The sequence below is a fragment of the Odocoileus virginianus genome, chromosome 10, assembly GCF_023699985.2.
Source record: "Odocoileus virginianus isolate 20LAN1187 ecotype Illinois chromosome 10, Ovbor_1.2, whole genome shotgun sequence".
Classification (NCBI taxonomy): Eukaryota; Metazoa; Chordata; class Mammalia; order Artiodactyla; family Cervidae; genus Odocoileus; species Odocoileus virginianus.
Window position 1 is genome coordinate 38984356 of NC_069683.1, and position 27799 is coordinate 39012154.

A 27799-nucleotide genomic window follows, 5' to 3' on the forward strand; every position below is an offset into this window, starting at 1 on the left:
AATTGCTTAACTTCTCTGAGCCACAATTCCCTCTGTGAAATAGGGATACTAGTATTTCCTCCCTCCTTGTGTCATTGTGATGATTAGGTGGCATGATGCTTGTAAAGTAGTTTGAAACAAAGTGATACTCAGTAGTGACTGGGCCAGGGAACTCTGATAGAACCAGCAATTGGGATGGGTCCACGGAAGTGGAGTCAGGAAATGTGGTTAATGTGGTGGTTGGTGTAATATGGTGTGAGTCAATGCATGGTGTGTTATTGTTTCAATCTGTGTGTGGGTTTCTGCAGATTGTACTGTGTGTGTGTGTCTGTGTGTGTATGAGAGAGAGAGAAGAGAGAGAGCGGTGTAGGGGACTATATATAAAGCAGTTTGCTTGTACTTGAATATATGTCCATATCTACTATCCGGAGAGGCTTAGAGGAAGCCTGGATCACAACACCCAGGCCTGATCGGCTCCAGAAACCCTTCCCTATAAGGTCAAGGGAAAACTATACCCAGAGAACATGGTCTGGTGTTTGCATGCTTCTAATACTGTGAGGCTGACAGCCCAGCCTTGATGCAATCCCTAGGCAGAGTGTTTTGGTTCAGTTCACCATCAACTTGGGACCTACATCTAGGGCAGTTCTATGGCCTTTGTGACTTTCTCTGCTGAGCCCAGAACTCAGCCCTCCAGTCTCACCTCTTTGGTAGTGAAAGGGCCAGGGACCAGAGGGTGGAAGCAGTGTCTGTCTTGGGAATCAGGCAAGTGACCTGCTGGTCTCCACACCAATCAGAGGGAGAGAGAGGAGTGGGGAAAAGGGCTGGGTCTTCTCCTGAACCCCTTGCCTTTCTGGCCTTGAAGGAGAAAGTTTCAAGAGCTCACACTCTCCCTCTATCAGACCCCTTCATCCTTCAAGCCACTGTTCTTGTCTTGAGAGTCTTTCTGTTCTTTGGTGGAGGGAAGTGGTGTGGAGGGAAGAGGGCAGGGCAGGGAAGCACTGGGACTTCCTTAGAGGCTGTAAAGGGCTTCTGCTGGCTGGTCTCAAGGCTGCAGTTGACATGGTTGCCAAAGCTTTCGAGAGTTATCACAGTGACCCGGGCTTCCCACGTGGCACTAGTGGTAAAGAACTGCCTGCCAATGGATGAAACCTACATCTCCTGTATTGGCAGGCGGACTCTTCACCTGCTGAGCCATTGGGAGGTCCCAACAGCTGCTCTGAGTGCTTGACAAAACATTAAGTCACTTAATACTCATCATCACAGGCTTATGAGTTCTCTTATTTTTCTCTTCTGCAGTAGGCCAAAAAATGCCCCCTCCAAGAATGTCTACATCCTAATCCCCAAAACCTGGGTAGGCTCCCTTACATGGTAAAAGGGATATTTTCAGATATGAATAAGTTAAGGATCTCGGTATAGGAATAATATCCTGGATTTTCTATGTGGGCCCAATGTACCACAGGGATTCTTGTAAGAAGGAGGCAGAAGGGTCAGAGTCAGAGGATGAGACGTGACTGTGGAAGCAGAGGTCAGAGTGATGGGCCAGCAGGGTCCAAGGAGTCTGAGCAGCTTTTAGAAACTTGAAAAGAATGACACAGATTCTCCCCGAGAGCCTCCATGCAGAAGGAAGGAAGCTCCGTCAACACCTTGACTTTAGCTCCATCACACCTCCTAAAGGCTTCTGACCCCCAGAATTGCAAGATAAAATTATGTTGGGTTAAGTCACTAAGTCTGTGGTCACTTGTTTTAGCAGCAATAGAAAATGAATACACCTTACTCACCAAGGCAGAGAAAGGTTAAGTAACATGGTCAAGATCAGGTGGAAGATGATGACAGAGCCAAAATTTGGAATAGGTTGATCCATGCATTTAGCCACTATGCTATACCGCCTCTTTGAGGGTGATACCTGCTATATTCACAAATAACTATTTGAGGGATCAGTACCCTCTCACTTAGGAGGAATAAGACTTAATTAAAAAATCATCAGATGGGAATGAATGGCTTGGGCCAGGGGGAAAACTGTCATCTGGCTCCTGTATTCTGTCCCTGACAGCATTGCTACCATATAGCTAACGAGGTAAACCAGTTGTCCCCAAAATCCCAACTCTGGACTTGACTATAAGGAGGAACATTGTTGATCTGCCTTCTCCCCTCTATCACAGTATGTACAGACAAGAAGGTTTCAAAGGAGGGGGCTCAAGGCAGGGCCTAATTGGCATTTATTCAAATTGTGCTTAATTGAATACTTCATCTGCACCTCAGAAAACCACATGGGGTACAGGTTCTGTAAAGAGGAAGTAATTTTCATTAACGTTCTCTAAATTAGTCTGACACAAAGACCTACCTGTGCTGTAACACAGCTAATAATTGCTGTGTAATGAACCTGATGCTGCAGACAAAGGTTTCCTTTTTATTTTGCCTCTCTTTCCCTTCTTCCCTTCCTTCCTGGCTTCCTCTCTCCCTCCCTCCTTTCTCTTGGTTCTGTATGTCAAGCAACCACCTTTACTCAGCGGCCAGGCTGGTCATGGTTGGAGGATAGCTGTCCCCGTGAGGTAGGAACTGAGGCCATGCACCGCGCTCCTCCTCACCTCCCAGAGAAGGCCAGGCGAACTGCAGTCTGGCACAGGCTTGGCCTTGTGTCTCCTTCCTCACAAGACTGCGCGCTTTAGGCCTCTTGGGAGCTTCTGCTTTTGGCTGCGTCCTCTACCTATATTTTTCTTCTACCTCTTTCACTTAGCTCACAAACACTCATAATCCTGAAAGGGTGGGAAAAAAGAGCTTCCAAAGACAAACACTTCTTTAGTCCTATTGTCTTTCGAAAATGCAAATAGGAGTTTGTCACTCCCCTCATAAAATACCTTGTGGTGCAGAGTGACCTTCAGGATGAAGGTTATGTCCCTCCCCTGACTACCCTCCCCATCATGCTTACCCACCTAGGCCCCTGGCCAGGTCCAAGCTGGGATGGCTGATATAACAGACTAAGAAGGCGTCATATTCTAAAATGTGTTTAGTGGGGAATGGAGAAGAAAGATACTCTATCAGTGTGGCAAACTTTTCCCTTCTTGTTTAAGAGATTTGTTATCTGAATTTATTGTCCAGAGTAACATGCCAATATTGAACCAATTAAAATCTAGATAATCTGCTTTGTTGGTCAACTCCATGTTACTATGCATTATCCCATTTCAGAACTTAAGGTGCCTGAACTGTGTCAGGAGACTGTCAGCTGCTGCCTCAGAGGTGGGGCACGGCCTCCAGTTATACCGTGTGACAGGCTTTGCAGAGAGATAGGCCTCCACCAAGGAAAAGTTACTACTTGAGAGTGCTGTCCACTTCCATGGAAGTGGGTGGATTTTCATTTTGCTAAGTTTAATGTTAGGCTCAGTGTCATGAGTGGCATCTGGGTTAACAGGTGCCCCGTTTCCAACATATTCCAGTGGTGTTTGGCACCCTCTACAGTTTGGGGTCTGCAGGAATCCCTTACTGGCCCATCCTTAATCCAGTTTTGTGCCGTGAGTTCTCTGTGCAACCTTGACTATGCCAGGGGGTAGGGCTGGGGTGGGCTATTGGCTGCTCAGCCCAGAAGTTGTAACCAAGGTTCAGTGTTTACCTGGCGTCAGCATTCCTTTCCTACAGGCAGAGTCCTTCAGCCATGACTGACAAGCAAGGCTTTACAGTCCGCAGGCTTGTAAAGTGTAGCAGAGTGTGAATCCTCGTCAGATTCCATATAGTACCTGAAGTTTATGGCGCAACGCTGCCTTTAGTTTCCTTGTCATGATCTCTGTCTTAACCTTAGTCTCCTTTCATTTCAGGTTGAAAATAGGTGGGGCTTAGTATCAGGGCAAGAAGCTGGGGTGGAGAGAACCCAATCCAAGACGGGCTAGCCAGGAACCTACCAATTCTGTCTGCATTCCAGGGCCTGGGTTCAAAGGAACCCTGCTGAAAGGTGATAGAGGCTCCATCTTCACTCAGGTGATTCTGTTCTCTCCAGCGGTGTCCTGGGGCCTCTGAGGGCTGTCCCAGGGCCACATGCTGATGAATGGGCATCAGTCACTAGGGAAATACATCTGAGTGCCAGAAGCCTGTGAAGATGGAAGAAAATACCATGGAAGGATGGGCCAAGTGGACTGTAAGGAGTCATGGGCTAAAGGAAAGCTTTGTAGCCCCTGACTCACCTACCTGTACAGAGTACATTTTGGCTCAGGTGTTCCCATTTTCTTAGCTTTCTCAATTCTCTTTTCCAGATTGTGACCATCTTGGCAAACATGTCTGTCCTAGAGCAGTGTGCCTCTGATATTATTCAGGAGAACGGTATGTCTTTTCAGCGGCGTGCATGCTGTATGGGTTATGTGGCTCTGCGGGACCTTGTGATTTTGTGTTTGTGTGAAGGCCTCTGTGTAGGTATGTAAATTTGTACATGTGGGTCTCCACATTTGCAAGGGCACATGAATGTGTGCTTATGTGGGCAACAGGCCAATAGGTAAATGTTCACTTGCTTCCATAGCACTTTGATCCAGTGGGAGGCATCCATGGAACAAAAGATAGGGAATGTCAGGTGCAGAAAGCAAAGCAGGGAAGAAGATAAGGTAAATCCAAGGGAGAAGCATGGCAGCTGCTATTTTAATTAGGGTGGTGAGGAGAAGACAGAAACTTCATTAGGATCCAAAAGTAAAAACCTATGCCCATAAAGGATGCATTCCAACTTTAAATTATTCTCGTGATATTGGATTTGGCCACAAGAGAAAGTTGACAGGTGGGGGATGGGGTCAGGGCAGATGGATCCCTGGATGCCTCACCTGAGAGCATCTGTTTCCTCTTGTTCCTTTGCTCCCACCTCGCGCTGAGAGTGTCACCAGGTCCAGATGAGGTGCCCAGGAGCTGATCTAAGCGGTCTCTACTGGAAAGCAGGTCAGCTGGCTGCCTTGCAGCTGGGAAAGGAGTGGAGAGGGCTTCCTGTGACTGAGAAATAAGGGAGCAATTAGCAACCAGTTGGAAACCAAGAGATGCTAATGAAGAGGAGTGAGCTGGGAACCTGGGCAGCTGCCTCTGCTCCTATTAAGCCCTGTTCTCCCAGGTTGCCTTGCTGTTTTAATACATGTATACATTCCCCATCCCCCTTACGCTATTGAAAAAATATCTTTTTGTGTTAATTTTGTGTGACTGGGCTAATCATGAGAAACTTTTTTTTGGCCACATTGCATGGCTCTGTTACTAGTTTTGTGACCTCCATTCTTCCATCTGCAAATGGAACAATAGTAATATCCACCTCACCGGAATGATGTGAGGATTAATATAAAGCTTGTTAGAAGAGTTTCAGGCAAAGAATGAGCTCTGTGCTATGTGTATCTGCTCTTTCAGGAAACAGTGGTTGTCTCATAGGGTTTAAGTGAAGAGAGTTTGATGAAGGAACTATTTACAAAAGTGGGGCAAAATTTGAGGGTTCAGCAGTGGTGGTAATTCAGCCAGGGACCACTAGAAGACTGTAGAACTCCTTGTTCTGGACAGGGCAAGCTTTGTGCTGTGAAAGGCAATCCTCCACTCAAGATACTTGAGACTCTGACATGCCTTGCCCTGAAGCTTGGTGATTTTGTCTTTGTCCTGCCCTGAATTGTGTGTGAATGTTGGTGGATGAATGGGCCATGCTGGAAGGTCAGAAACTGTGACCACTGGTCACCCTTACTCTGGGAGGCAGGCCAGGGCAGTCCAAGCTTATTTTTATCAGTCCAGTGATATCAGTGGTGTCCTTCCAGCTAATTTTGCTTCTCCCTCCGGGGCTGGGGCTGAACTGGAGAGAATGTTGGGGAGGGAGCATGGCTTTGGGACCTGCTCTCTAAGCTGTTACTCCCACAACGCTTGGGCAGCTCTGGCGCTGAGCCTGGCTAGAACTTAGAAAACACATTCTGGGTTTTTATTGGCAGCCCCAATTTCATTGCATCTTATCTTTCTCTAGATAAGATTTATATATATTTAAAGGGAACTTTGTGTTTTGTACAATTGTAAGACTTCTCACATGAGTACATCCACATTCATTCATTTGATATTCATTCACAAACCTTTGAGCTGAGCAGTATTCTGAACACTTAGGAGACACCCATTCAGGAAATGGACAAACGTCCTTGTCCTCACAGTGCTCACCCGCTAGTATAAGAGAAGCTTTTTTTGTCAGGTTCTAGGTACAAAGCTGGGGTTAGGGTTAGGGTTTGAAAAATGGCTTCTTTAAGGGAACCCTGCCCATGAGGAGTCTGTAAAAGTTCTTAATCATGTGGCCCTTCCTGAAGTTGTCATTTTGGTGTCCCCTGTTTATGTCACCACAGATCACAGTATATACCCAGGACAATCAGACCACAGCTCTGGTTTCAGGGGCAGGTAGAGAGGTTCTCAGCTGACCAAACTGAAGCCTAAACATGTCAGTCCGATTACTCCACCCTCTTCTAGTCATGAAACCCCTCTAAGACATCTGATCTAGTGAATATTCTAGTGATTATTCAGGGGTTGGTCACCTCCCACCAGGGAGACCCATTACCCCTGGACCTGTCTCAGATGCAACCAGCATCAGAGGTGAAGCAGTGATGGAGGGTAACCAGTTATCTGAGTTCTCATCCCTAGCTACTTACTGTGTAACCCTGGGCAACATACTTCACTTCTCTTTGGGCCTCAAAGGGAATTATAATAAATAGTACTTAGTCTTTGAGGCTGTTAGGAGGTTTTAGGGATCATGCATTTACTGTGTATTTAGCACAGCATCAGGGATGTAGTAAAAGCTCAGCGATAGCATTAAAAAAATTTTAAAAGGATGTCCTCCAAAGGTCCCTCCCAGGGATAGTGTCTTGGTATGTGGAAGCAGAGACACCCCCAGGGCAGATGGAGAAGAAATGGCCTTGTCCAGGTTCCTCCTGTGGTTGAGTCCGCTGAGTCACCCCAACGGCCTTGGCTTGAGCCTGCAACTCCATCCAGCTGGCCCTGTTCAGGCAGCTACCAACTGTTCCTTGCTTTCCACTCAGGGGTCCAGCTTATCATGGGCATGCTGTCTGAGAAGCCAAGGTCTGGGACCCCCGCCGAGGTGGCGGCCTGCGAGCGAGTCCAGCAGAAGGCTGCAGTGACCCTGGCCCGTCTCAGCCGAGACCCGGATGTGGCACGGGAGGCCGTGCGGCTGAGCTGTGAGTGGCCGGGGCTGGGGTGGTGGAGGGGTGATCCGGGCTGGGAGCAGTCCTGATTTCACAGTGGTGGTGGCGATGGATGACTCAGAGCAGGGCTGGCTGTGCTGGGAAACGCTGGTGTGGGGCCCCAGGGTGTGCCCCAAGTGACCTTCCTTTCCCCTGGGCCTGAAGCTAGAGAGAGGAGGAGTCTAGAGAGGTTTAAGTTGGCAAGAGAGTGATTGACTTATGGGTTTCCTGTTAATGAGGACCTCATTCTTTCATTCTTTCATTCATTTCCTCATTCATTCATTCAGTTTTTCACCTACTCTTTTTTTATTTAGCCACTCCTTCATTCACTCATGAATTCATCCTTTTGATCATTCCTTCATTACTTCATATATCCACCATTAACTCATTCATAATCCACTCATTAAATCCCTCACTCATTCCTTCTTTCAGTCAGTCTGTCATTTATTTACCCAACAAATGTTTCCAGAGCACCCACTCTATGCTAGGCTCTGTTCTGAGTGCTGGGCATATACCTGATAACCGCAACCTGATAACAGTGGCTTACAGTCTAATGCAGGTAACATACGGAAAGAAAAGTTAGCACTTGAATATCATCAAGTAATGCTCAAAGGATGTCAGTGGCATGATTGGCACACAGAGGAAGTAGTCTACATTTTCCTGGGAGGGGCAAATAATGTTTTAACACGGAAATGAATCCTTAGCTGTAGTTTGAGGGGTTTTTCTGGTGTGAAGGCTAAGGAGTGCCCCAGATAGAGGCAGGAGATGGCAGCATCACTGCCCATCCAGGCACTGGAGGACAGGGGCAGCAGAGGGTCCTGGCTCCATATGACTGTATGGAGAATAAACATCGAGAATCTGTCTGCACACTTTTTATTACTATCTTATGAGTTTTGCCCTGTTGTTTTTAGAGTTTGAGAGAAGTCATTTTGTATTGAAAAACAAGGTCATTTATTTTACTTACCTCTGTAAAGGCATAGGAAATATTAACCTACTCAATCTGTAGTCTTCTTTAATTTTAGCCACAATATATTTTCTGACTCAAATGGGCAATTGGGGAAGAAAAACCTACTAAGATGTAAACATTGAGTTTGGCTCTGATTAAAGTACCTGCACGGGAAGTTCTTTCTTAGAGGGACCTCATCCCTCTCCACTGTGGGTGAGCTCCGTCCTGGCCAGTGTTCTGATGCTCAGGGGAAAGGTTTTGATGCTGCAGCTAATTCTGGGCCTGAGCAAGGTTCATTTACACCTGAGAGAGCAGAAAGGCTCCCCCACAGACTCCTCAGAGGGGTTTATCCCCTTCCCTACCAGTTGGCGGCCACCTGCCTCTACCCGGCTCCATGCAGAGGGCTGTGGTAAGAGACCAGAACACCTTTGGGTCAGGCCTGGCCACACCCATCCTGACCCAGGTGTGAGGGTCTCCCCATGTCTCTCGCAGGTATGTCCCGCCTCATTGAACTCTGCCGCTCACCCTCGGAGAGGAACAGCAGCGATGCCGTGCTGGTGGCCTGCCTGGTGAGTTCCCAGTCTTCCTGCTTCTTCCTTCCTGGGCTTTGGGGTTGCAGACCAGGGGATCAGGCTATGCCATGGTTGACTTGGGTACAGGCAACTTATTCTGGGTTTCCACTTTTCTCTTTAAAATGGTAGCAAGAATAATATCTGTTTCACTAAGTTCATAAGTTTGTGATGAAAATTATGCAAGGTCATATAGGTAAAAGGCAGAGGCCTGGAGAACCTCCATTACACATGTTTAGTAGCTATGAACCTTTGAGGTTCTGGGGGATCTAACAGCAGGTCAAGACCAGAGGGGCTGGCTGGCAGGATGCTGGGTGGTGTTGGTGATGCTGTGGTGCTTGCAGCATATGGTTGCTAGGGTCCGATGTCCTCTGCCTGTTCCAAAGAGGACACTGTAAGGAAGCCTCCTTTCCGCCTCAGGTAGAGCCCCTCTACTGGTGCTCTTCCAGCTTCGTAGCTCCCTTCCTCTTTGTGGAGCAGTACAGGGCAGGACACAGTATTATTTGGCCTGTCCCTAGGATCTTCACCCCCAACCAAGCTAGCACATCCTGGGAGGTCTGTACCCAACTTCTTGATGCTTGGGTCCACCATGAAAGTACCAACAGCACCAGATGAGGAACAGATGCCTTGTCTCTGTACTCCTTCCTCTAGGCTGCATCAAATCCTAAAGCAGAGCAGCTGGAAGCATCCAGAAGCAGGGAAGCCCATTGTAAAAGCCCTTTAACTTCTAGAAGGGGGTGCAAGATCTTTGGCCCTCAAAGACTGTATAGGAGAAGGGATGGACCTAGAGCTCCTTCAAGCTGTTTCACACTAAAGCCCCTCCTCACCCCATCCTTTTTTTAAAAAACTGATCCCATCCCATTTCTGGGAGCTCCTAACAGGCAGTGTGTGGTGGTAGGAATAACAGGCATTTTAGTCAGACACACCTGTCTTGGTTTTGCCATTAATGAGCTGTCTAACATTGAGTAGGCCACTAAGTGCTGAAAATTTTATTCAATAAATATTTGCTGAGTGATTATATGGGCCATGTACTCTTCTAGGCTTTGGGGATGACAGATGTGGGGGAAAAAAGCAAAAATCTCAGTTCTGATGGGGCTTTTATTTTGGTCCATGCAGAACAACCTTCATCTTTTTTGTGCCTTGGGCGAGCTGGTGAAGCTTATGGATCCCTTCTCATTATTAGTTTTTATAATGCATAAAGTAAAATATATAGAATTAAAAGGAAAGCAATCATATTAAAATAATTATTAGACTGTTTAAACAAGTAATATAGTAATAGCAGTTCAGTTCAGTCACTCAGTTGTCTGACTCTTTGCGATCCCAAAGACTGCAACACGCCAGGCTTCCCTGTCCATCACCAACTCCTGGAAATTGCTCATTCATGTCCATTGAGTCAGTGATGTCATCCAACCAACTCATCCTTAATATTATGTATATTAATATATATTAAAATACATAATAATATGATATGTATAATATATAATAATTATATATATTATATACATAATATACATCCAACCAATTCTCATTAATAGTATATATATTAATATATATACTTTTAGATTAACTCATTAAATAAAAGCTAACCATGAGTCTTGACTAGCAATGAGCATAAATTATATTGAAAGTACCTCCAAAAACTGTAATGAGATGTGAAATTCTTACTGAACCAAACTTGGGTCCATATGCTCATGGGCAGTAAAGCCATTCCTTTGACACTGGGTTGTGGGAAAGAAAGTTCAGTGTTTTTGCAGGTGCCGAGTAAGGAGGTCAGATAACCAGTGCTTAAAAGTCCCAAACTCCCCAAAGGCTTTCAGGGAAAGTTTTTTCAAGACAGGATAAGGGAGAAGGGTTTGTGGGGTATGTGATCAACTCATGGACATTCTCCTGATTGGTTGGTGGTTAGGTGATCTGGAGTTAGCATCATCACCCTTATTATTTCAGCTGGTCGAGAGTCTACGTGGGCAGCATAGAGTTAACTTCTTCCACCTGTTGGGGGTTTTAGTATCTGTAAAACAGTTCAAAGGACATGGCTCAGAATATTGTACACATCCGATGAGGAGAAACGAAAGGCCTTTGACTTTGTTTAATGGCTTAACTATCATTATTTTGTCTTGCTTGACTATTTTCCTTTTCTTTCTGCATTTCTCTCTTCTCTGACTAAATGTACTGTTTGGAACTCAGGGAAGTCTAGGAGACTAAAGTTTTTCTACAGACAAGAGGCAGGTAGAGGATATGGGGGGAGAGGGGCGCTGTTGCACAAAGGCTCCATAAGGTCCTGAAAGTGAAAGTGTTAGTGCTCAAGTCATGTCAACTCTTGGCGATCTCATGGACTCTAGCCTGCCAGACTCCTCTGTCCGTGGGATTCTTCAGGCAAGAATACTGGAGTGGGTTGCCATTCCTTCTGCTTCTGGATCTTCCTGACCCAGGGTCCTGCTCAGTTACAGAAGTCCCTATGATTCCTGTTGGTGAACAAGTAACAGGCGTCGCTGAGACTTCTTGATTTATCACTGCATTCACAGCTGAAGGAAAGGCTATTTCATTCAATTGGAGGGTAGTGAATGTAAAGATATAATATTTTTCATAGGCCTTTTTCTCCATAGACCTTAATTCTGTCTGGTCTGCTGAATACAGGGAGAAACTTACTACCTGGCAAATGCAGTCGTTGGTCCCAACTACTGCGTCTTCACCACTTGGGTGGCCAGCAACTGCCTGACACTGAATAGGCCCTGAAGAAATGTTGAGCAGTTATAAAGCTTCATTCAGACATGGGGGCTTATTATGACTCATTTTCCATCTTTATCATTAGGTTGAAAAAGAGCACACAGACGGGCTTGGCCTCTATTTTCCATCACTTGAAGGACTTTCCGGTGGAAAAGGGATTAAATTTCTCCCTTGTGGACAGGTTTTTGGATGCTGAATAGAGGCCCTTCCTCCAGAATCCATCCTTAATGTGGCTGCTGGTCTGATTTTCCCCATGACAGTTTACAATCATGACCTTTCCACCAGCAGCTCTTCCCTGGGTCCCCCTTGCCTATGGCCTACTGTCTATATGCTTGGCCCTTCGTAGCCTGGCTCTGACCTCTGAAGACCTCCCACTGCCTCCAGGCCCTTTCCAGCTCAGGTCAGAGTGCCCTGAACCACCCTGACACTGCGCTTTATCCCTTGTCCCAGGCAGATGCCCTCTCTACAGCTCTGCCTGCTCTCCCTTCAAGGCTCAGATCAAAATCTTCCTCCATGAGGCTCAGATATAGGGAGTACACAGTGTGGACCTGGGCCTGCCTGCGTGGATTTTGTTTCCCTCAGTAGAAAGCAGGCTGTGTTATCTTGTGTTCTGGGTGTTATAAGGGGAGGCTCTTGGAATTCCCACAGAGGCCTGTCTGATGTTGAAGGTCTTGACTTTTTGCCCAGACCTTCTTGTTTGCAGCCATGCTTTCTCCCCTTATGCCTAATGGCCCAGTCATGCTACCGTGGCTCATGGGAGGGGTTCTGTACTTCTCACCCTCTACCCTAGAAACTGCTCAGGGCTGGGGTCCTTTCCCAGCTCTTGTGTTTACATAGGCCCTTAGGTTTGGTGACTGTTTTCTTGCCTGGCTGAGGGTATGGACTTATCTGCTCAGCCCCCAGTCCCCAGTGTTGGTGGGTGTTATGATTTGACTCCCAGAAGGGGCTCCATGCCTGGCTGGTGAGCTGGGGGCCACTTGGAGCCTGATGGATGAGTTGGGGTACCTGTCTTGGCCCTCCCTAAGCCTTCTTCCCAGTTTCAGAGGCGCTCTTCAGGTGAAGGGAGGACACCTCAGTTATCATCTCCCACGTCTGGAAAAGCAGCCGCACAGACTGCCTCTTGCAAACAGAATTGATTTTTCCTTAATGAAGCGGCTGTCAGAGGGCTGCAGGGCTTGTTTAAGACTTGGGTGTTTTCAGACCGTCTGGGAATGAGGTCTTGGGAATATTGGCTATTAACCCCCTCTGAGGAAAAGAGAGGCCAAGGAAAAGGCTTCAGAGGGGGAGGGGTCCTTTGAGCCCCTGGACCCTGAGGAGGGGGTGCTCTGGGGTCATTTGGGTTCATGGCCTGCACACTTTCTGGAGACCCTGGGGAGTGGAGGATGTCTATTTGCCTTTGTGGGTTTGGGGGTCTGTTTCTAAGTCTCTGTTGTATTTTGTTTTGCTTTTCTCGCCCCCAAAGTTTGCCTCCTCCCTTAGGGATGTTTCTCTCTCCTTCTTTGCTCCCCCCCCATTCTTTTTAGCCCCCAGTCCTCTCCCCTGTCTCGACTCCCTCCCCACCTCCTCCCACCGATTATCCTCTTGTTCCCAGGGTGTGCTCTTTTTTTCTCTGACACCATCTCTTTCTCTCTCCATCTCCCTTTCATACTTAACTCTCTTATCTTTTCCAAGTTCATCTATGTCTCTCTTTTTATAGTTCCTTCTTGTTCTGTTTTTCTTTTTTCTTTTTTTTTAGTTCTACCACTTTATTGCTGCCAACCCTTCTCCCTCCACCCTCGTGCACACATGCTCAGTCATGTAACCCCATGGACTGCAGCCCACCAGGCTCCTCTGTCCATGGACTTTTCCAGGCAAGAATACTGGAGTGGGTTGCTATTTCCTTCTCCATGTTCTGTTTTTCTGATGCTCTTTCTCTCTGTGTGTAATTTCCTCCTTCTACCTCATTTTTGCTTTTCATGGGTTTATTTCCTGTTTCTTTGTCTTCCTTTTGCTTTATTTTTACCCTTGATAATGTAAAATACATCGATGGCCTCATATTCTTGCATCTGTGGAAGATCCCTGATTCCATTTTTTACAGTGACACCTTGAAGGCAGTGGGGTTATTTCTCCCAGTTGGAGCCAAGAGGAATCAGAAAGGGTGATGGAGTTCAGTCTTTAGCCCTTGGGGACGTCATACCTAGGAGAGGCAGGACACACTAATTAGAGACAGTCTCCTGGGATCTCCCTCCTGCCACCAGTGGCTAAGACTCTGCTCATGAGCAGAGATGCATGGCCCTTATCCTTGATCCAGCTTGGACATGGCAATGCCTGTTAGTCCAATAGACAAGCCATCCTCTCTTTACAGCAACTTGGCAATTTCTCAGCACTAGGTTACCTCTTATGTATAGGTAATGAGCTACATGTTTGCTCTGTACTCAGTATAAGCTAGTGTTTTGGGCTTGCAGCATCCTACCTGTGTTTAGATCTGAGGGCCCTGGAGTTGGACTGCTGTGTGGTCTTGGGAAGGCCAGTTTCCCTCTCTGAGTCTTAGTCTCATTTCTAAATTGGAGATCATGATACTTACCTTGCGTATCCTATGGGGATTAAATGCAATACTATGTAGATACTCAGTAAGAGTTTGCATTCCTCCTCCTTTGCTTCTCTGCCATTCCAGATAGTCTCCTCTCTGTTTTCTAAGGGAAGGGCATCCTTAATCTCCCATCTTGTTCCCTGCTGTATTTAGGTTTGAGAAGAGGCAAAGAATTAATATTTATTGAACACTTAGTGTGCATGGCTTCAGCTAACCAGCAAAGAGGTCTGGGTAGGTACACAGCATACATTTATAGTTTAAAGGTTGCTCTAGCAATAAAACTCAGTTTAATATTTGTTCATTTTTTTCCCGCAGCAAACATTTATTGAGTCCTGTGGCAAGCCCTGTTCTACCTGCTGTAGATAGAGGAAAAAATACAACAGTCTCTGTTTTTGAGGAGCTTAGAGTCTGGTGTGGGAGATAAACACCTAAATAACAGTTGTAGTCGAGTGTGAGAAGGTTGAGGTCAGCCCAGGGGCTGTGTGTAGACAGAGGAGGGAGGGATTTTCTCTGCTTCAGGGAATCAGGGCAGGCTTCACAGAAAAGGTGATAGTGGGCCAGGCCTTGCAGTATGAATATACCTGCTGGCTAGAAAAGAGTCAGTAGGGGTTTCACGTCAAGAGGAAAATCTGAGCAAGGGCACATGGACATAAAACAGGATGGCATAGTCAGGGAAGAGTGCAACACTCAGTATATGGGGACCTGGTTTCACTCTGCTTGCATCTCTCTTTCCTGTCCATCCCCATCTTGGTGGCAGAATTTCCATCTCCTTCAACTTTATGACATTGCCTCTTCTTTCTCTTCCCTCCTCTCCATCCCAAATACTTTAGAACCTTGCTGAATTTATGGATGGATGAATGGTCCTTACTGTCCTAATGTCCCTCTAGGGACCTGGAAGTGAGAATATAATTCCACTAATGCTTCTGGCAGTTCTAGTCTCTAAGATAAACAAATCTTGAACCTAAATATGTCACTAAATCGACAAAATCCTTAAAATGACATATCTTCAAAATAATCAGTTTCCTAAGATGATTGAAAAGCCAAGATGGCAAGACCATTAAGGTCATGAAAACTTTGGGAAGGCATCCGCCCTAGTGATTAAGGTACCAATGAAGCAAGGTGACTGTGTCACAAGGTTGCTATGGTGACTAGGTGACCGAAAGGACCAGCCCACTAAGGTGTCAAGGTGATGATCAGCTCAAAATGGCTGATAAATGAGCCACACACTGAAATGCATCTCTCAGGGAAGTTGCAGGCCTACATGAACCTGAGCGGACCCAGTGTGACCTCTTCTGTTTTCTCATTAGGCTGCTCTGCGCAGACTGGCCGGTGTCTGTCCTGAAGGCCTCCAGGACTCTGACTTCCAGCAGCTGGTCCAGCCCCGGCTTGTAGACTCTTTCTTACTCTGCAGCAACATGGAGGAGAGTTTTGTGTAGCAAGTGTGGGAGACAAAAGACATTCGGCATCATTCTCAAGACCGTATCTGAGTACATTCTTGTGAACGTACCAGATTATACACCAGCCCTTCACCTCCTTATTTATACTTAATTTATTTTTTATGTGAAATGAACAGAGGGCTAAATGTTCTAGCAACATCATCAGGCAGTCTGTGGTCTTTTGGAGTCTTTTTTTTTTGTTTTTACTTCTGTGACCTTTTAGTTGCAGATGTTGAAATGCATAATGGCTAATATGACAGATTGTCATGAGTGATTTCATTTCCTCTTGCTTTCTCAACTCTCAATATGTAATCTTGCATCATTTTTTTTTAAAAATTGAGAACCAGAGTATTTTAGCTGCCCAGCAGTTTTTTTAAAAGTTAGATTCGTTCTAAAATATTGTAAATGAACTTCATAGTTGGACAGACTATACTGAAAGGAAATTTATTCTCAATAAATGTAATCATATAAAATGTTTCTTGAGTTTTCTGACTGTATTATGTCTTAGACTAAGTTCTTGCCCCCTAAAGTTTCATGCCACAAAACCTTCTCAACTATTAAAACTGCATAGAAGCTTATATTGTCTTCATAGTTGTATAAATGGTTCAAGTTCTGAGTGATTTAGTGAGAAATCAAAAGATTTCCAAAGCCCCAGGAACTCAGTTTCCTTTGGCTTGCTTTTTTTTTTAACCTTATGGTAAATAGTATCCTCAGATGAGGTATTAAGTAATCAAAACTTAATGCATTGACACCAAAACAGACATATGGGCAGATCAGTGGAACAGAAGAGAGAGCCCAGAAATAAATTCATGTACCTACAGTCAATCTTTGATAAAAGAGGCAAAAATATACAGTGGAGCAAAGACAGTTTCTTTAATAAGTGGTGCTGGGAAAAACTGGATAGCCACATATAAAAGAAAAAAATTAGAACATCCACTAATACCACATAAACAAACAAAAATAAAATAAAGCACAAAAATAAACCCCAAATGGGTTAAAGACCTAAATGTAAGACTGGATACTATAAAACTCCTAGAGGAAAATACAGGCAGAAAACTCTTTGACATAAATTGAAGTGATACTTTTTTGGATCTGTCCCCTAGAGTAATGGAAATTAAAACAAAAATAAACAAATGAGACCTAATTAAATTTAAAAGCTTTTGTAAAGCTAAAGAAACCATAAGCAAGATGAAAAGACAGTCTACAGAATGGGAGAAAATATTTCCAAAACAATATGATCAACAAGAGATTAATTTCCAAAATATACAAACAACTCATAAAGCTCAATAAAAAAAATACAAACAACCCAATCAAAAAATAGGCAGAAGATCTAAATAGATATTTCTTCAAAGAAGACATATGGATGGTCAATTGGCACATGAAAAGATGCTCAACGTTGCTAATTATTAGAGAAATGCAAATCAAAACTCCAATGAAGTATCATCTCACACTGGTTAAAACAGCCATCATCAAAAAGTCTACAAATATATAAATGCTGGGAGAGGGTGTGGAGAAAAGGGAACCCTCTTACATTGTTGGTGGGAGTGTAAATTGGCACAGTCACTATGGAGAGCAGTATGGACATTCCTTAAAAAACTAAAATTAGAGTTACTAAATGATTCAGCAATCCCACTTCTGGGCATATCCAGATGATAAAACTCTAATTTGAAAAGATACGTGTACCCCAATGTACATTTCAGCACTATTCACAATAGCCAAGACATGGAAGCAACCTAAATACCTATTGCAGATGAACGGATAAAGATGTGGTATATATATATACAATGGAATATTACTTCTCCATAAAAAGTAATGAGCTAATGCCATTTGCAGTATTGTGTCAAAAGAGCAAGACAAATACCATATGGCATTGCTTATATGTGGCATCTAAAAAAAATTATACAAATAAACTAATTTATAAAACAGAAAGAGACTCATAGACTTCAGAAACAAACTTATGGTTCCCAAAGAGGAAAGGGAGGAGGAGGGATAAACTAGGATTTGGGGTTTAACCAAATTTGGGATATATTAATTACATACATATACACTTTGCTGTTATTTAGTCGCTAAGTTGTGTCTGACTCTGCAACCTCATGGACTCTAAGGCTAGAGTCCTCTCTTTGCCTCTAAGCTAGAGTCCAGGCTCCTCTGTCCATGGGGTTTCCTGGGAATAACACTGGACTGGGTTGCCGTTTCCTTCTGCAGGGGGTCTTACCACTACTATATATAAAACAGATAACCAACAAGGACCTACTACTGCACAGCACAGAGAATTAAACTCAGTATTTTGTAATAACCTATAAAGGAAAAGAATCTGGAAAAGAATATATATGCATATTACTGAATCGCTTTGATATATAGCTGAAACTGATGCAATATTGTAAATCAACACTATTTTAATAAAATAAATTAATATAAAATAAAAAGGAATACAAATTTAAAAAAATGATTCCATTTATATCCTCCATTACAGATGGGGAAACTGAGGCTTAGAAGAGGTTAAGTATATTGCCAAAATTAAATAGCTATTACTAATGTGGGGACTGAAACCACATCTCTCTGATTTCAGAGGCTAACTGGGAAGAAATCAGGAACTTAGCACCAGGTCCTTACTATAAGATAAATAGGGATCTGGACCTGTGCTGAACCATCGTCCTCTAGTAAACATACTATGAGGGGTCTATTCTGGGCCCAGGGAAGAAAAGTAGAAATGAATAAATGTTGGTATCACCTGTGAATTTAGACTGGAGGGTAATTGGTTAGTTGTCAGTAAACCAATCACTTGAAAACCTGTGAAGGATACTGGTTAAAAAAAGTATGAGCTCAGCAGCCCGCCTCGGTTTGAGTCCTGGCTCTGCTGCTTGCTAACTGTTAGGTAGGGCTCATATCCTCTCTTTGCCTCTGGTTTCTCACCTGTAAGGTGAGGTAATGATGGTGCCTTAAGCCTAGAGCTGCTGTGAGAATTAAATGTGTTCATACTTGGACAAGGCTTAGACTAGTGCCTAATGACAAATGCACAGTAAGTGTGGCCACAGTTAAGTCAACCAAATCCCATGTTTGCATTTATGCCAGTTCTCTGAGCCGTCTTATAGTGTCTCAGATATGGGACTTACAGCTTGTTAGAAACAGAGACTTTATCCTGCAAGGGATGTAGGGGTCATCTAGTCCCATCTCTACATCCCTCACTGAGGAGTAAAGACACTTGCCTAAAATGACATAGCAAATTAATAGAGGAGCTGGGACTTGGGTCCCAGCAAATTATGACAGCTGTCACCGCAGCTGCCTGTTTTGAGCACCTGCTCTGTGCTAGGCACTGTGACATTTACAACTTCATTAAATTTCTAAAATGACTCTAAGTAGTTATTATTAACCTCTTCTTACAAATAAGGAAATGGATACAGAGAGACTCTGTGTCCTGCCCAGTATCACAGGACTGATAATGGGAGACAGGATTGAGCAAAGTGATACTAAACTGATACTAACACTAAACTAAATACTGATACTGATACTAAACCCATGATCATTCCTCTTTAGTGCACAAATGTTTTATGCATAAACCCAAACATCATGCTCTATCTTAAAAACAGAAGTATGACACTTTGGCAAATTCTGAACTTTCTTTTTATTTGAAAAATATATGTTAATATTTTGCATTTAAAAAAATTTAATTGAAGTATGATTGATTTACAATGTGTTTAATTTCTGCTGTACAACAAAATGACTCAGTTATACATATATATATTCTTTTTCATATTGTATGCCATTATGTTTTATCACATGATATTGAATACATCAATAGTTCCCTGTGTTATATAGTAAGACCTTGTTAGTTTGCATTTCTAATTCAATAATTTTGATCTCTGATAAACTTTATTCATTTGTTAAAATTATAATAACAGATGTGAAGATTATTTCAGAGAGCAAGTGAATAGGAATGAGACAATGAAATGAAACTTAATCAAAGCAGAAATTCTGTGCCATTTCTGATCAATACCAGGAAAATCTCTAAAATAGCTTCTCCTTAGCCTAGTTTCAGAGTAAACCATCAAAGACAAGTCAAAGCAGATGCTGTATGTTATCATTTCCAGTTTTAAAGCAGTGACAGCTTTTGGGAACAATTGTTTTAAAATTCCTTTTTGTTAGAGATTTCTGATGCTCCCTTTGTAGAGATACTGTTTATGTCCACATTCTCTGTCTCCTTCCCTGTGATTTTTATCTGTGATTCTTTATACTGTTTGGGGCTACCCATGACTGATAAAAGCAAAACTTTGAGGATATTTACATGGGTGTATTCATGAGTCTCATACCTGAGAAAGAAAGAAAAAAAAGAAAGTCAAGGAGTCCAAATAGAAATCCATAAAGGGCTACTTGCATATTTTCACTTTCAAGAACACATAAAAATGAGATTGTCAGTTTATTCACATCATTTACATGGTATTTTCTTTAAAGTCCATGGTCTCTCTCCTCCATCCTGGGACTAAATTGGTTGCACTGCAGGCATATAGACCTCTGAAATGGAGTCATTTTTCACTTTGGTGGGGGCCATGATGACCTTGGATGACATTCAGGATATGGGGGTAACACTCCGAGTGAGGCTCCCTGGGTTTCTGCCCTCAGGGAAGGTCAGGAAAGAGAAAAAGAGAAGCTTTCAGGGTATTTTTTGGCTCCATTTTTCAGGTTAGGTTTCTGCCACTGCTCCAGCCACGCGGTGCAGTCCCCTGGACCCACAGGTGTCTTGAAGTACGAGGTGGGGGGATGCTAAGTTTTGAGGTCTTTGAAAAAGTTATTCTTTACATTTCAAACATGTTAAAATTTAATAATGAGCTTACCTATACTTCTACAGTGCTTCTCAAGTTAAAAGTTCATTTGGAAATTTCCATTTCGATGGTTTGTCTTGAGAAAAGCACCATGTGACCCATCTGGGGAAATTCACTGTCTCATACCAGGCTGACACTTTCCTTATGGATGTCCTTGCAGAACAGTTTCCAAATTTTGAATAAGACATTTCAAAGGCCCACATAGCAGACAAGGAAAGTAGAAGTCTTTCTTTAAAATTCATATCCAACTTCACTTTCCACCTCCAGATAGCAAATTCTGATTTTCCAGCATTTTCCTCAAGAACCTAGTGTTTGGATCTCTTCCATAGCAATTCTTCAGAGAGTAATAAACACAGAAGACTGCAAAAGCAGAAGGCACCTTTGTATACCAGATGTCACACCAACAAAAAGGAAGAAAGTGACCCTTGTTAAAGGCATTCAATCTCCCTCTCTGCCATTCCTTCTCAGGATGGCTCCCATCACTCCATCTATGCTGGCAGCTCTGAGTCAAATGACCAGTGGACGTCTTCAGTTTCTCTAAGAACTTGCCCATGTTAGCATCTGTTTAATCTCTTGGCACCTGAGTTGGATGGCTTTGTGGAGTACTTGCATGTACTGGTGGACATTTTTCTCCTCCCTGCAGTTGACCACATGAGCCTGCTTCAGCTGCATTATATCTTTTGCCTTTAAGATCAAGACTACCTTCACTTTGCTGAATATCATGTCAGCCATGGCACAAACCATGGACAAAGGAAACCACAGAGCTGATGATGTTCTAGGCTGTTCACTTGCAATAATATCTGGGAGCCTTTCTGCAGTTTACAAGCTACTATTTAACTCTCTTTTGTAGGATTGGCTACTCACTGTGACTTCTGACCAAAGGACAGTGGTGTCAATTTCCTGTCCCAAAGACCTGTCCAGAAGAGGCAGGGAGTGGGGCACATACCTCATCTCCACCCTCTGCCTTCCTTCTACAGGCACATCCCATGTGCTGTCATTCTAGGGCTCTCTCAGACCAAACCTCAATTTTTAATACTTATTCATCAATTAAAATATCTTCCCTCTCATCTTTGTTGTTTAGTGATATTCCTTAATAGTTGAAGTGGCTCTCCTACTGCCTGAAACTTCCTTAGCAATGGAACCTGCTAAACCCTGAAATCATAAAATTGCAGAATCACAAAATACAATTAATGATCTACATTATCTTCGCAAAGATGGGAACCAGAGACCTCATGGTAGTGCAAGCCCAATACTCACATATGTGTGTGCTAAGTTGCTTCAGTTGTGTCTGACTCTGTGAGACCCTATGGACTAGAGCCTGCCAGGTTCCTCTGTCCATGGGGTTCTCCAGGCAAGAATACTGGAGTGGGTTGCATTTCCTCCTCCAGGGGATCCTCCTGACCCAGGGATCGAATCCACATCTCTTATGTCTCCTGCATTCACAGGCAGGTTCTTTACCACTAGTGCCACCTGGGAAGCCCCAAGACTCATATACTTATTGGTATTTACTGTTCAGATGACATTTTGAACGTATTTTAAATTTTGTATAGAGAGAATAGTGGTACATTCTTACAGTGAAGTACCTTATTTTTCATTTTTAGAATAGTTATTTATTTTAGCTGCATCAGGTCTTAGTCACAGCATGTGGGATCATTTGCTGTGGCATGTGAGCGCTCCAGTTGCAATGTGCCAGCTCCAGAGCACACAGGTTCAGGAGTTGCAATGCATGGGCTTAGCTGCCTCATGACATGGGGGATCTTAGTTCCCTGATCAGAGACTGAACCCGTGTCCTCTGCCCTGCAATGCAGATTCTTAACCACTGGACCACCAGGGAAGTCCTAAGTAAGTAAGTAAAGTCGCTCAGTCGTGTCTGACTCTGCGACCCCATGGACTGTAGCCTACCAGGCTCCTCTGTCCATGGGATTTTCCAGGCAAGAGTACTGGAGTGGGTTGCCATTTCCTTCTTCAGGGGATCTTCCCGACCCAGGGATCGAACCCGGGTCTGCTGCATTGCAGACAGACGCTTTACCGTCTAAGCCACCGGGAAGCCCCACCTAGAGAAGTCCTGAAGTACTTTAAATGAAGTCCTGGAAATTTGTCATACTGATACATCTCAAAAGAACAATCCATATTGTTGGACTAAAAAAGGAATTACAAAGATACATACAGTTCGATAATGTTTATATAAAAGTTTATACAGACTGAGAGACAAGATGGCAGAGTAGAAGGACTTGAGATCAACTCCTCTCAGGAAAACACTGAAATCACACCTAACTGCTGAACAACCATCAACAGAAGAGACTGGAATCTACCGGAAAAGATATTCTATATCCAAAGGCAAAGAAGATGCCACAATGAGATGGTAGGAGGGGCATGTTTGTGATAAAATCAAATCCCATACCTGCTAGGTAGCTGCCCCACAAGCTGGTGAAAATAATTATATCACAGAGATTCTCACACAGGAGTTAGAATTCTGAGCCCCACATCAGGCTTCCCAGCCTGGGCGGGGAGTGGGGTCTGGCATCTGGAGGAGGAGCCCTCAGAGCGTTTGACTTTGAAGGTCAGCGGGGTTTACTCAAAGGAAGCCCACAGGACAGGGGCGAACAGAAACTCCACTGTTGGCGGGCACATGGAAGGTCGCACTCATTGACATGAGCTCTCCTAGAGACTGCCATTTTGTCACCAAGACCCGGCCACTCCCAACGGGCTGGTGTCCTGTCTCCAGGGCTGGGACACCTCAGGCCAAACAACCAACTGGGCGGGAACACAGCCCCACCCATCAGTAGACAGGCTGCTTAAAATCTGCCCATAGCCACTTCTAAACACACCCCTTGACATTGTCCTCCCCGCCAGAGGGACAAGACACAGCCCTACCCACTGTCGGCGAGCACCAGCCCCTCCCATCAGGAAGCCTGCCCAAACCTCTTAGACCAGCCTTACCTACTAGGGAGTAGAAGTAAGAAAAAGTATAACTCTGCAGCCTGTGGAACAGAAACCACAATGACAGAAAGTTAGACAAAATGAGACAGCAAAGGAATATGTTCCAGATGAAGGAGCAAGCTAATACTCTAGGAGAACAACAAAGTGAAGATAGGCAATCTACCCAAAAAAGAATTTAAAGTAATAATAAGATATTTATGTTATTATTAAAATAATATTATTCAGAGTGATAACATTAATAAGATGACCCAAGATCTTGGGTGGATCTAAAGATTATCATTCTAAATGAAGTAAGTCAGAAAGAGAAAGAGAAAATATATGATATCACTTACATGTGGAATCTTAAAAAATAATGCAAATGAAGTTACTTATAAAACAGAAAGAGACTCATAGACTCAGAAAACAAATGTATGTACCAAAGGGGAAAGGATGTGGGGAAGGGATAAATTGGGAGTTTGGGATTAACATACAGATATTACTACATATAATGTAGATAATCAAAAGGGACCTACTATATAGCCCAGGGAAATCTACTCAATATTCTTTAATAACCTAGATGGGAAAAGAATCTGAAAGAGAATAGGTATATGTATACCTGATCACTTTGCTGTACATCTGAAACTAACACAACATTGTTAATCAGCTATACTCCAATATGCGGTTTCCCAGGTGGCTCAACGGTAAAGAATCTGCCTGCCAATGCAGGAGACACAGGTTTGATCCCTGGTTCAGGAAGATCCTCTGAAGAAGGAAATGGCAGCCACTCCAGTATTCTTGCCTGGGAAATCCCATGGACAGAGGAGCATGATGGGCTACAGTCCATGGGGTTGCAAAGAGTCAAACACAACTAAACAATAACAATATGCTCCAATATAAAATTTAAAAAAATTTTTTAAACCTTATGTATGCACACAAAATACTACATATGTGTGTGGAAAAATGATATGTAGTTAAAGCATTAATAATGGTTGGTGGTATAGGCTGAATTTTGTCCTCCCTAAATTCATATGTTGACATCCTAGCCACCCCTCTACCCCTTGCTCCCAGGTTCTCAGACTGCTATTTGGAAATAGAACCACTGATGATGTGATTAGCTAAGGTGAGTTCACACTGGAGTCATGTAGGCCCATAATCCAATATGACTGGTGTCCTTACCAAAGAGGAAGAGACAGAGAGACATGCACATAGGAAAACACCGTATGAGGATCGAGTTATGCAGCCACAAGCCAAGGACCCGTCCAGAGCTACGAGAGAGTCCTGGAACAGATCTGTCTCGAGTGCCTTCGGAGGGAGAATGGCCCTGTGGACACCTTGACTGCTAACGCTGGCTTCCAGAACGACCAGGCAGTAAAAGTCTATTGTATAAGCTAATCAATTTGTGGTGGTTTACTATGGCCACCCTGGGAAGCTAAACAGGTGGGAAGGATACACACAAACTTCAAGATAATGCTTATCCCTGGGGAGGAAGGAAAGGAGATTGAAGAGGGAATTTGTGAGACCTTTATTTCATTAATAATAAAACATCTGTAGAATATATGGTAAAAGGTTAGTAGCTGTTAAATCTGGGTAATGAACATGTGGGTGCTTGTATATTATTCTCTGTGTGTTGATGCTAAGTCACTTCAGTCTTTGAGACCCCATGAACTGTAGTCCACCAGGCTCCTCTGTCCATGGGATTCTCTAGGCAAGAATGCTAGAGTGAGTTGCTATGCCCTCCTCCAGGGAATCTTCCCAACCCGGGAATCAAACTCACGTCTCCTGTATGAGAGGCAGGCTCTTTACCGCTAGAGCCAACTGTGAAGCCCATTGTTCTCTGTACTTTTCTTAAGGTGTAGAACAGTCCAGAATGAATCAATAAGATATTAAGAGGAGTGTATCAGCACACCTAGGGAAAGCATGGCCTGTTGTCTGGTTGCTGATTTTAAAGTTGTGATAAACCGAAAGCCCTGCCCCATCTTTGGTGATAAAGCGAGAGCTTGCTGGTGACTAAAGACGCTGAGGATCCATCCAGATGGGCTTCCATTCAAAAGAAAGCCGACAGCTGGCTCAGACTATTATTTCTTTTTAGAAACAGCCAGCTTATTCACCGGTTCATCTTTTGAAGTTTTTTTTATAATTGAAAATGCATCATTCTTCCTGCTCTGGAGTCAAGATATAAGATCAGAATGTCACCAATTAGAGGAGTAGGTCTTTCTGGAAAATATCACCACTGATGCTAATAGTCATACAATACCCGTCCTAGAGAGAGCTCTCCAGGGCAGTGGCTGATGTAATTTGATGTGTTAATACTCGACCTGGACAGACTCAAGAATTCATAATGACATCTGTTGAACCCTTTGAATACTTCCCCGACTAAGTTAGAACTAGAATTCTGGAGCAGAACTCCCAACAGTCTGCTTTAGGTGCTCTCTGCCCTGGGGCGGGTCTGGGAGCAGGCTGAGATATGAAACTTGAAATCAAATTTAAGATCTTTTGCTCACTGCCCACATTTAACATAACACATCCATGGCAGAATGAGGCAGGACATCTAGGGTATAATTAACAATCAGTATTCCCTGACAATCTCAGCAACACAAATGCCAATTTGCTTGTCAAATTCCAAGAGAGGAAGGGGCCATGTGGTAGGCATACAATACAAAGCCCTTGTTTTCTCGGCCCCACTCAGTAATTGCTCTGTCCTTGTATAGCAGGAAAGGAAATCGTGTCAGATACTAGTCCGCTGGGCTCTAGATCACTTCCTGAACAGCTCTCCAGTATCAGATTCTGATCCAGTTGGGTTCTATGGGTCCGTTGGTGAATCAGTAAAGATATAAATGGAGATCACCAACCGGAGGAGAAGCAGTTCAGAGAACTGACGCAAAGTTCCTTTATTTGGGGCTTACTGGATACATACTGATTGAAAGTGCTAATAGTTATCAGACTTTGTTGTTGCTTAATAAAGACAAGGAAGTGAGTTATTACTTAATAATTACACTTTAATAGGATAATTTTATCTAAAAGTGAGGTTATTTTTACAAATGAATGAGAAGAATTCCACTGTGGTATAAATGTTGAAAGCTACTTCTGTAGCTAATCATGAAATCATTTCTTTGTTCTTTGAAAAGGAACTATTGATCATGCCATAAATAACCAAAATTTTACCTCTTCTACCTCATATTCTCTCAAAATAAGGAAAGAGTTGTATTACCTGAGTTGAAATGAGATTTCTAAGCAGATTTCACTCATGTGTTTCCTATTGTTGGATAAAAGTCAGTTCTCAGATCTTTTCTGTTTAGGAGACAGCTCAGATAATTGATCGTAGCTTCCTGCATGGCTATATTGGTGGGAATTCTGAGAAGGGCAGGATGGTATACTCTTCTTGTAGAGGCAGCATCTCAGAGTAGCTGAAGTCTTGCTTCTGGAGCCAGGCTGTTCTGTTGCTTGATTAATCTTGGACAAGTTTTCTCTTCATGTTTTAGTGTCATTAGCTATAAAATGCTAAAAAAAAAAAAACACCTTTATCATGGGATTATTGTTAGGAATAAATGAATGAATTTGGTAGAGAGCTTTAGAAAAGTAACATATTTAGCTATTATTACTATTTTCATCATCATGAATTAGTAATGCCTGCCAGTGATGAGGGCGGGGAGAGTAGTGTAAGAAACGACAAGGATTTTACCGTTTGATCCTAAAGGGCGACATTTGCTCCTCCTGCTGATCCGAGTTTTCATTCTGCCACATTCTCAGTTTTGGTTTTCATTTTTTCATTCTCAGTCTTTCCACACCCCCACACTAGGCCAACTTCTGCTTTGCCTCAGAAAGTTGATTCTACTTTTCTGTACCAGCACTGAAGCCTAACAGCAGACGTCATATTCTTTCTGCAGTTACTCAAAGTCCAGTTTTCACAGCACACAGCAACACAGACTCAACCACAGAAACCCCATCAACTTTGTATCTTTTGTAGTCGCCTGCCATTTGGTACCTAACTAAATACCTATTTTACTTTAGATACTGTATATACTCGCAGTGATCTGACGAAGGTTATTTACAAATGAGGAAACCGAAGTTTAGAGTGTTTAAGTGGTAGTTCACCTACAAGAGAAAGATCTGGGTTGTAAATGTTGATATTTTTGATCCATGAAGTTTGTGCTTCTTTCTTTCTTGTAGCGTGCTGCTTTCTGAAACCTACAGTTGTCAGCACTTGGTTCTAGTACAGGTTAGGATACACAGGGTTCTGCAGTGTTTGTTCCAGTGAATATTGGGAGAGATGGAAAACAGGGTAGGCCTCCCGGAAAAGAAACAACTAAAGATGAAGTGCACTCAGGTGTAACCCACTTCTGTGCCTGGTATGGGAATCAGGCTGGACTGATTTGGGTCAGCAGAAAGGGGAAGGTGAGGAAGATCCAGAACTCCAGATCAGGCATGGCAAGAACGTCAGATACGGTAGGAAGAGTGGACTGGACTTCAGTGCAGGGGGCAACAGCATGAATCGGACAAACCTATCCTGATTCCGAGAGTGTAGGATGGGGTTCCTATCTTACTGGGTCCTAGTGCCTCAGAAGGTACAGAAGAGAGAGGAAAGAGACAGGTGGTAGTTTGCCCTCCCCTTGGAAAATTCATCTTGCAGAAGAGTAAGAGCACCCGGAACTTCCATTTCTATTATTAGCAATGTGCCAGATATAG

General features: G+C 43.6%; 1 protein-coding gene across 1 annotated transcript in view; it reads left to right on the forward strand.

The window, feature by feature from the left end:
- INSC (INSC spindle orientation adaptor protein) overlaps window positions 1–15909 on the forward strand; it is a 65992-nt gene extending 50083 nt beyond the window's left edge. Inside the window, exons 8-11 of the mRNA XM_070472869.1 lie at window positions 4218–4284; window positions 6975–7130; window positions 8575–8651; window positions 15252–15909. Of these exons, the coding sequence (XP_070328970.1) occupies window positions 4218–4284; window positions 6975–7130; window positions 8575–8651; window positions 15252–15380 (429 nt within the window). The 3' untranslated portion in view covers window positions 15381–15909. The remainder of the gene's footprint in view (window positions 1–4217; window positions 4285–6974; window positions 7131–8574; window positions 8652–15251) is intronic.
- Window positions 15910–27799: the final 11890 nt, after the last annotated feature.